A 10,396-nucleotide genomic window follows, 5' to 3' on the forward strand; every position below is an offset into this window, starting at 1 on the left:
TGAGTGTTTACTTGCCTCAACTTGGACATTCTGTCATTATGAGGCTTTAAAATACATACAAGTACAATGAACTCTCTTATTCTGTAAAGGGGAAGAGACATTTGAAGCTAGTTTGCATTCCCCACCTCTTCTTGACACACTGGTCCCTGTCATATGACTTCCATTTCCTGGTACTATCAGCAGCGGCTCAGCTTCATCCCAAACAGCGCTTAGTGAGGTTCTGTCGTCTTCTCTCCACTCCAGACTACAAAGCTATGATGTCCCGCTGTGCAGTTTTTGTTTTATTCCTGGCACTTGGAATCGGTATGTAACATTGGCTGAATTAAACCATAAGGCAACACTAACCAAACATATCGCTGTTTCATGCCGAGATGTGACGTGATGAAACTTCTGAGACACTTCAGGCCCGATGATCCTGGGCTCAGGCTATATGCTGAAATGTAGTTGCGGTGGAGAGATTTAAAATATCAACTATAGTACATAAACGTTAGTTGTCAGTGGTTATAGTTTAAATATCCATTTGTATTTGCGCTTGTAACTTATGTTAGGTGCATTTATTTTACCAGCACTGACAACTAAACCGCGATAAACTGGGTTATATAATGTTTATCATCCAGGGAGTAGTCGTGATGTTTTGCTAGCTTGCTAATTGTTGTCTACGCCAGTAACATCGGTAATGCTAAAGCAGAGTTAAGCCGCTGAAAGCCAATCAACAGCGCTTTCATTTCTGACAACCGCTTTTTAGCTTTCGTTGTCGTTTGCAAGCCAACTTGTGCCAACTAACCTAGAGTGTAACTGGCAAAATATTATATTAGTCAGCTTACCGTTATCCCATAATGACTGTCTTAGCCAGTTAGCTAGCTTGCTGGCTAACACTTGTTTTGAAAGCTAAAGTTGGGTAACGGTAGCTCGCTGAGTGATAACGTTACTTGCTGCTGCTTAAGCAGGTATAATATAATGTTAACGCTAGCTACCGACACCAAGACGGTGTTGGCTAACGTTAAGTAGGTTAACGTTACGCTACGTTAACTCAGTTAAGTAAGCTTGCTACCTAACGATAGCATGTGACAGCCTCGCTACGTCGAATTAATGTTAACTTATATGAAGTGTGAACGACTATGTGTTGTGATGTAGTGTTAGCTAGTGGCAAATAAAATGCAGACACACATGCCACAGAATCTGGGTCTCAACTGGAGATAAGTCTTTTTCCAACTAGGCCACTTGTCTTTGTACATTTCTGTGGGGTGATTTATTAGTTAAAGTTATCTGACTTTTATGGTAGCTGTTGACTTCATGATATAGCCTAAATGAACGGACCTTTGCCCCTCTGGTGTTAAATTGTATAGTCTTTCCCAACCAGTGGAAAGGAAGGGCTTTGCCACCAGTATGACTGGGGACAGCATACAGCCTTTGAAAAATGTTTTGATAGTATTCCCTTTGATAGTCGTCCAGTTTACTAAATTTGTGTTCCTGCCTGGGCTTCTTGTGTGCGTTAGAAATGGCTCCCAAATAAGCTTTCGACAACACTGAACTGGGATGTGTGTAAGCTAGGATGGCATATTATCATGGTAGAAGTCTGAAATGGGTTTGTATAACATAGTGGTAGTGTTCAGAGCCCAAGTTCAGGCTCCTCTGCTGACATCGTTACAGTTCAGAGGTCACAAACTTCCCAGTTCCAAGTTGTCTTTTAGTACACAGCGTTATATCTGGCCACTGAGGCCATCCAGGGGCAGGAGGCTGGTAGTCATGACTTGGCAGTTGCCTCATAATGCTGAGTCAGGCTTTCATAAGTGACAAGACACTTAAGATGTCAAATGTTGAATTGCTGACAAGCTGACATTATATTGATTGGTTAAAGAGAGTGCAACTACTTAAATTTGACCTGGGCTAAATTCTCTAAATACTAATTTATGAATAAATAAACCAAGACACTGCTGCCGTTTAACAACTGTGGGGCAAAAAAAGAAAAAGGTAGTATTGGTATGGATTCTCCATTTATTTGTTCATTTACTTGTGGTATGCAGCCAGTATAAAAAGCCTATATCCAGAATAGACTCTTACCACACCTGCAATTACAAAATGGTCATGTTGACTCGATCTGAAATATTAGCCTTATTTTCTTTTTTGTGTGTTTTGCAGAAGTCCAGCTGTCATATGCTACTGAAGCGTCAGTCAACGACAAAGACAACAAGTTATGCCTGTATGCCAATCTAATGCTCAATTTCTCAGTCACATATGAAGTAACTGGAAATAAGGTGGGTGTCTTCTCTTAAGCCTTCTTGCTATTCAGCATTTTACAGTCAGTGAGTTTTTCTGTTGCATATCCTGTAATTGTCATTCTCTGACTTTTCACTATGGCGAGTCATGCGGCAGAAGTCAGCTCATCTGAAATGTGTATAATTATGAGAAATTTCTTGCCTTTCTCTGTTACCATTTCCCATCCATAATAGCCATTGTAACAGACTTGGGCCTTCGTTTTTTTGGATCATGACAGTGTTAACGACGTGTTAATATGGTGCAATTAAGTGAAATATCTTAGTGGATTAGATGCAGTGAGCTTGATAAATATTCAGAAGTCATCAGATTGATGTTTTGACTCTATACTTACTCTCTGTGTGAATTGACATGACTATGGGGTTAAATTTAAGTCGGTCAGCTTTAATTAGAGGGTTTTTTACTCGGTCACATCAGATGACCAGTTAAAGAACTACAGCCTTTTGTACACTGTCCCTCACTTTCAGGTTGGCAGATATATTTGGATAGATTAAGATGGTACTCGAGAAAGCAGTCACTGTATCTCTCTGAACTAAACTTCTGCTAAGCAAAGCTTTTTACTTGAGGCCTGTCAAGATTAGTTTTAAGCAGCTTAACACCAAACTTACACAATCATGTTAAATAAGGCTATGCTCTTGTCTCTTTTCAGAATGAAACGGTTGCGTTTACACTTCCTGACAACGTCACCACAGACGGGAGTCTCTGTGATAATGGAAGCTCAACATTGAAGCTTAATTTTGGCACAGGACACTCCTGGACTGTGGCGTTCACCCAGAAGGAAAAAACCTACCAGGCAGACTCCATCGTTTTTGCCTACAATCTCAGTGACTCAACCTTGTTTCCAAATGCCATGTCAAATGGTGACTACAAAACCTTACAATACAATGATAATATTATACAAATGGCTGAAATGCATTGTACTATAGTTTATGTCATGATGCTGATGTGCTTTTGAATTTCTTTGTTTTAGATACCGTAACTGTGACTGTGACGCCTCACATTACAAATGTAGACATGGACACCTGTTATTCTTGCAAGAGTAAAGAGATGTTCCAAGTTGATGCAGTCAATCAGACACTGTGGAACGCACTTATACAGGCGTTTGTCAGCAATGGCAGTAAGAGTGAGAATAGTAAGTACCAGGTGCAGCATCATATCTAATCCATGCTTTAATATCTCTCCTATTTATACTGACTGTCTATTCTCACCATGTTCTCTCTGCACAGTTACCTCATGTGCTGCTGATCTGCCCGTAACCACTGTTGCGCCCACCACTCATGTCACCAATACCACCACCGCAGTACCTGCCACCAATTCCACTCCCACTGCCTCTGTACCAACCACCACCCCGACCCCGACCCCCAGCCTCCCCACACCCACCCTGGGGAAGTACTTCGTCAAAGCAGATGAGAACAGCACAGCCTGTCTGTTGGCCGACTTTGGCCTGCGAATTGGTTTCAAACAAGGAGAGGTATGCTCACAAACAGAATTGTAATGCTTTAAGCCTGTCAGGCACTTAGTTTTGATTACATAATGACCTGCGCAAAGGAAAATGTGGTCAACTCTGTTCTCGGGAAGCATGAATATTCAGTTGATCTTCCGTAGCCCTTGCTGAGTTGCTGCCCTTTATTTCCCCCGGACTTAGAAATATCAGGAGATGAACTTCGAGCCCAACGGGACAAAAGTCTCTGGATCCTGTGGAGCCAACAGCAGTGACCTGGTGTTGAGCTCCAACACAATCACCATCATGCTCTCCTTCACCAGTGTAAGTCTTCGCAACAAAACAAGAACATGATTTAATCCACATTCGATTTAAATGCATGCCTGGTGACATTAACTCAGTGTGTTACTGTATAACACTGTGATTCTCATTGTGTATTAATCATCAACTTCTATTAACACAAGATATATTTGCTTACTATACTGACCACCACCACTTAGCCACCACAAGGTCCTGCCATTTCTTCCTGTCCATGGTTAATTTGGCATACTAGCCCAGGTGTAAGCATGATTTGCAAGGAAGTAGCATTTATCTCTGTTTTACTTGTATTTGTCAACAGGAGGCAAAGAAATTCCACCTTCATGCTCTGAACGTCACCGCCAATCCAAGTTCTGGTAATTAGTAGCATCACAGCCATCCTTATACACAAGGCACCCCACTGAAAAGCGCGCTCATTCTGAGTTGTCTTTACACCCGTACGTTCCTTACAGGAGTGGTGTTTACTGAGGCAAACAACAACCTGACTCTGTGGGAGGCAGCAGTGGGAAGCTCCTACATGTGTAATAAGCAGCAGAACTACAACATCACCAGCCTGCTCACCCTCTACACCTTTGACCTGCGAGTACAGCCCTTTGGAGTCAACAAGGGCGGTTTCAGTACAGGTAGGTTCCTCCTTAACATCTCTCAAACCAAACCCCCACCATGCGAGTTTGTAATGAGGAAGGTGATTTTTGCTATCAAAGAAGAAAAACAAAATCCAAGCCACTCTTCATAGAAAAAGGTTCCATAAAAGAACGCAAAGAGCAAGTTAAAAACAAATTTTCAATGTGTAGCCTATGTTTCATATAATCATATAATGTTTGGAGTTTGTTTTCCCAACTAAAAGAAATAGCATCTTGAGTGTGAAATTTGTATGTATTTATTTTTCACTTTAACAGCCAATGTATTGCTCACAATGCAATTTTGCAATATTAAAGAAAATCACACTTTGGTTTAATCAATGTCGTTTTTCCCCCGATTTAGTCATCCTGACCTTTTTTTTTTTTTGTCCCCTCCAACCCAAGATCAGGCTGTGTCAGCATTTTTTAATCTTATAGCATGAGAAGGTCGAGGACTTAATCCCTCTTTATTTAAATTGGTGTAGTCTCTTCCCAGGCTTTAGAACAAATATGATCAAACCTTTCCCTTCCTGAAAAGGAGATTTTAACTGGAAAGAAAGTCTGGCTAAAGTCAGTTTAAGAATTACTTTAGTGAATAAAAGTTGAAACTATCTAATGTACCAGAAGGGTGTATTTGCAAGGGATAGTTATACAATTGAACATAATGCTATGTGACTGCTTGAAAGTAATGAAAAGTAACTACTGTGGCTAGCACAGTTGATGGACAGCCCAACATGTTTTAGAAAATGATAAAGAATCTGTGATCCTGGCATGCTGCTTCAGTGTCGTCTCTCAATGTGTTTCTGATAACAAAACTATTGTTCCACTTGTTGATTGATTCTCTCTCTATCTGCAGCCCATGAATGTTCAATGGATGACACCAGCATCTTAATCCCAATCATTGTTGGTGCTGCTCTGGCTGGCTTGATTCTCATTGTAGTGATTGCTTATGTGATTGGTCGGAGAAAGACCTATGTTGGATATCAGACCCTTTAAATCCAGTGTGCACCCGATCCCTAAATATCACGGGGTTCCCGAGCCTGGTCCTTGGGGGTTTATGTGCAATTGTGTAATCAGCAAATAACTTACAATCCAAGAGTGTAATTCTAAAATGAGATCTCCGCCTTTTGGAAAAACCTGAGGCATACTCTTACAAAATGACTGTCACAAAAGTAAATCGTATTATCGGTTACTATTAAAGGTATCAGTTTTCTTGAGACATTTGCTTTGAAAATAATTCCATTTTTGAGGATAGCATATTGACTGAAATTTTTCAAAATGGATATACAGTGTATATATAGTATTTGGGAATAAAACACTTCAATTGCAGTTACCCTAAAAGTATTTTAACTTTTATTATCATATCAAGAGTTAAAACCCATGCAGAAATAAAGGATTTGGTCTCATTATTCTCAAGGACCAAACTTGTCTACCCCAATTTTTTGTATTCCTTTTTTTGTTTGTTTTCTGGATGTCTGTCTTTCCTTTTTTTTTTTTCCCTCCCTTTTTTTTTTTTTTTTTTGTTTTTTTGTTAATGAGCAAGTGCAAGATCCACCAGCCCCTTTTTTACACTACAATGACTTGGGCCAAGATGTATTGAATCAGATCACTGGACCTAATCACATGTTTAGTATTCTAGCATCTTCAGACTGATACAGGTATCACACTTGCATCTAAAAAAAGTCCATGTGTTTCAATTTACCCATTAATATTAGATGTGTTTGGGCTGCGGCTTCGTCGCTGCAACAGATCATGCACTTGCTCCATCCTGCAGACATTCCTTTTTGTTTGCTTTTGTCATTATTTAATATTTTGTGCACATTTTAGTTTCTACTTCTCTTTTATGGTTTGACTTTTTCATCCACGTAATTATTGGCACCAGCATATATTGGCAAACAGTATTTTCTTCACAACCCAAAGGAAGATGGTCGAGCAGCTTTCTTTCTTTGGTCCCAGAAACCCATACTAACAGGGATGCTGCTTTGCTCTCCATTTGGAAATGTGTAAGGTTTCAAAGGAAATGCTTTAGTCCATGTTTTCCCCTGTAGAGCAGGAGAAGCATTGGGATGACAGACTGTCCTCATTGTGTTTGAAAGGCTTTGTCAAGGTAGTAGTTGGCATGGCTCCAGTCATTTTCAGAATGTGAAATCAGAATACGCAAAAAGGTCAGTGATTCATCTTGTGTGAACACTAATTCCACTTTCACCAGGTCAAGTTAGAGGATGACACTCACAAACCAGAAAAGAAAGGTCAATTGTTTTGTCTTCACCGAATACATTTTGGCATTAGGTTTTAGAAAAGGGATAGCTCTGTTGTGTAGATATTTACTTTCAGTGCAGGTGTTTTGCAGATGAGGAGTTTTACATATAAATGCACTAAGGCGCTCTTTAAGTTTGGCATGCATTTGAAACTGTGTTGCGTTGTCTCACCTGTGTATAGACCGAGCCTTTGCTGCAGGCTGGCAGTTGGATCAGGCGATGTTAAATGAACATGTGCAAGTTGCACTAATGGAGTGTCAGGGAGGGAGGCTGTCCACAGAATGTGTATTTTTTATAATGTTAGAGAGCCAATGTGACACTTGGTAGTTGCTGTGTGTTGTTGCTTTATTCTAGGAGAGTGCTTTTAGCCTTGTTCCAAAACTGTCACATGTGGGCTTAAGGGCTGGAGCAAGGCCAGCAGTACTCTACATTGAACATGAGAATGATTTTCCTTTTTAAGTTGCTTATGATCAAAACATTAAGTCAGTTTCCCAAGATGTTGTATGTGTGTATGAGTAATGGCTCTATATCACATATAATCTTTGATTTTGCTTCTGATTATGTTCCTGTTTTATGTATTTGTCAGCTTTGTACAAATTGAGTTGCCTTAAATATTCTTAAGATGGCTTTGCAGCACCAGTATAAAGGTTTATCTGCCCCTGTTTTCATTACTTAAAGAACAAGTTTATCATCATCATGACTCTGTGCCTTGCTCAGTGATACTTTTCTGTTTTGTACATTCAGTAATGCATATGTTCAGTAATCTATTCATAAATTTGTATGATTTGGTTCATAATTTAATTCCCCCATAGTAGTTTAGTACATTACTTACATTAAGCAAAGGGAATTTGTGCTGCAAGCCCATCTTCTTAAAGATCAATCATTCTGTGTTTTGTGGATACAAACGACTGCTGATTTGATTTCCATTCTCTTAGGCTTTTAGCTGTAATAAATGGAATTGAAAATTGTGTCTGACTGGACCATTTTAATATTTTAAGATTATGGAAATAAAAGTATGCTGTTGGTCCTGGATACTTGAGTAAATGTTTGTGTTTTTCTTCCCAACTGTTAATTTCCAACTGTAGTTGCATGTATTTAACTTAGATTCCATATTACTTGTCCATGCATTAACCACTGATGTTTTTCTTCTGTTCAACCTGTAACACCTTCACCTCTCTGCTCTCTTCATTCTCATCTAGCTGAGGAATGCCAGGCTGATGCTGATGAGAGCTTCCTTGTTCCCATAGCTGTTGGAGTTGCCCTGCTTGTTCTCATTCTTATTGTGCTACTGGCCTATTTCATTGGAAGAAAGAGAAACATGGCCAGTGGCTATGAGTCTTTCTAGCTGAATCTGCCTTTCGATGATACTGAGGGTAGTCGGTGTATTAATTAATACCAGTTTGGATGCTACCTTTGCCTAATTGTGAAAATTACCAATGCTGTTGTGTATTGATGTTTCCATGTAGTATTCATTGTCAACTCCCTGTCTATAGTCCTCTCTACCGTTCTGCCTGAATATAATATATGGGACTACAGCAGTAATATCCACTTGAGTGATTTCCTTCTTGTGTCTTAAGAATGTTGAATGACCCTTTTCCCCAAATTATATTGACGACACTGCTGATCTCAGTTTCACTATACAGCATGACTTTTTCTCCTTTTGGAAATGTGGTCATTGTCGATGTGTGGTTTCTGAACTCCCGTCTTGCTCCTTTCCTTCTGTCACTAACCCTTTGTGACCCTTTGTCGACTGTGAATTTCTTTACTCTTTGACTTACATTTTCCGCTAACTAAATCACTAACCTGCTGTCTCTGTCTCCTCTCTCTCTCTCTCTCTGTCAGCTGAGGAATGCTTCCTGGACTCTGATTTGAGCTTTCTGGTGCCCATTGCAGTGGGTGTGGCGCTCAGCTTCCTAATCATCCTTGTGCTTATCTCTTACCTGATTGGCCGGAGGAAGAGCCGCACTGGCTACCAGTCTGTATAATCCAACCCAGCTGCTTCTGCCTCTCACCCTTGCAACCCTTCTTGCAATGCCATCTTCCCAAACCCCCTTTCCAGCCGCTTCCGTGCCCCTCAGTGCTTCAAAGGCATCACAAATTTCTGCTTTTTTTGGTTTGGCAATCTTTCCCTACGGTAACCTCGGCTTACTTCTTGTACAGAGTTTAAAATTTTCCCTCGGCAACCACCCAACAGTGATTTTTGTCACCGACTGTCTCCCGTTTTGACGCCAATGACTGAATCAAGTACCAAAACAAATTGATAATTGATATTGCACCGTTTGATTATAGTTTGCATGTTAGAAATCTGATGGCCGTGGTAGCCCGACCATTTCCTCCCCAGAGAGGCTTCCCAGAGGCTTTTTCCCCTCTCTCTCGGTTAATGTGCTGTATAATAGTATATGTGTAAATTACTCTCTTGTATAGAATGAATGACATTGATTTTTGATGACTTGTGATTTCATAAATACCGTGAATGTACGAGCAAGCTAATATAACTCCTACTATTGTCATTCATATCCCAAAAGCCATTGTTTTCTGAATTGCACTTTTTCCTTTTTATTAACTCGCACATTACATAATGTTCATGGCTAAATGAAACTCTGCCCTTTGCACATATTTTCACTTAATTGTAGCTCAATGAAAGGGACACTAACTTGTCAAGACACTTTAATTACCAGCATTTGCAGCAGTTTTATGGAAATGTGTTATTTTAGGGGTTTATATTTCTTTCACTCATGTTAAGTCCCCGCTCAGGGAAAAGAGGATGGAAGTTTCTTAGTTCTAATTCCTTTACGTTTCTGCTGAAATGTACATTTCTCTTGATTGGTTTACATGTTAATATTTGGTGAACTAATTATGTTCTTTCAAATGTGTAAGAAATGCAAACTTTGGCCATTGCAGGTTAGCAATTTAGGACACAACAATTGGGTTTTAGATCTGGTGTAGTAGTAGACCTACATTGGATACATTGATCACCAGGATCACAGTTGGATTGATTATAGGGATTCATCTATTTTTTATTAAGCTACTAAAGCTTGGTTAGGGGTCAGATCCCCACACTGGCCTCAGCCTCCGTGTTTTAGTGCAGCAACATCAACAGCATGAGCAGTTAAATGAAAGTCAGAGGCTGATTAATATTTCTCCTTGCTGGTCTTTAGTCATGCTTTTCGTTATAGTGTGAACTTCAGTTCTGTACCGACACATGTGACCGCACCACCACTCCCCCTGACAGTTGTGTGCCTTTTTGTTGCACTTCTAAGTTGCTCGCCTGAAGCTTGTCTCCATCTGATGAAGAATGTGATATGATGAGCTTGTTTAACTTAAGTGGGGAACAAATTAAATAAAGTTGCGTTCTTGTTTTGTATCACTGTTCTCATTTGTTTTTAACAGCTTTGCATTCTAGTTATATTGCGGAGTTAAAAAACACAAGATTGCAAGTCTTGTGACAAGACAACACTTCAAGGTTAACAGCTGTAAACCGAGCA

At 39.9% G+C, this 10,396-nt stretch overlaps 1 protein-coding gene across 2 annotated transcripts; it reads left to right on the forward strand.

The window, feature by feature from the left end:
- The first annotated feature begins 181 nt into the window (after nt 1-181).
- On the forward strand, nt 182-8,851 carry lamp2 (lysosomal-associated membrane protein 2). Of its 2 annotated transcripts, none has more exons than XM_071916163.2 (9): nt 182-303; nt 2,140-2,255; nt 2,924-3,134; nt 3,245-3,406; nt 3,501-3,745; nt 3,920-4,039; nt 4,335-4,389; nt 4,486-4,656; nt 8,111-8,851. In XM_071916163.2, exons 1-9 carry the CDS (start codon nt 255-257, stop codon nt 8,254-8,256), a joined length of 1,275 nt encoding a protein of 424 aa, XP_071772264.1. In that variant the 5' UTR covers nt 182-254; the 3' UTR covers nt 8,257-8,851. The 2 variants fall into 2 exon arrangements, with proteins under 2 accessions (XP_071772264.1, XP_071772265.1); XM_071916164.2 differs by lacking the exon at nt 8,111-8,851 and adding an exon at nt 5,510-7,943.
- Nucleotides 8,852-10,396: the final 1,545 nt, after the last annotated feature.

This window comes from Centroberyx gerrardi, chromosome 16 (genome assembly GCF_048128805.1).
Source record: "Centroberyx gerrardi isolate f3 chromosome 16, fCenGer3.hap1.cur.20231027, whole genome shotgun sequence".
Taxonomy (NCBI): domain Eukaryota; kingdom Metazoa; phylum Chordata; class Actinopteri; order Beryciformes; family Berycidae; genus Centroberyx; species Centroberyx gerrardi.

Coding starts and splice junctions, on each gene's coding strand:
- lamp2 (XM_071916163.2), top strand. CDS start 255: ATGATGTCCCGCTGTGCAGTTTTTGTTTTATTCCTGGCACTTGGAATC. Junction 3,407..3,500: donor TGGCAGTAAGAGTGAGAATA/GTAAGTACCAGG, acceptor CTCTCTGCACAG/TTACCTCATGTGCTGCTGAT. Junction 3,746..3,919: donor TTGGTTTCAAACAAGGAGAG/GTATGCTCACAA, acceptor CCCCGGACTTAG/AAATATCAGGAGATGAACTT.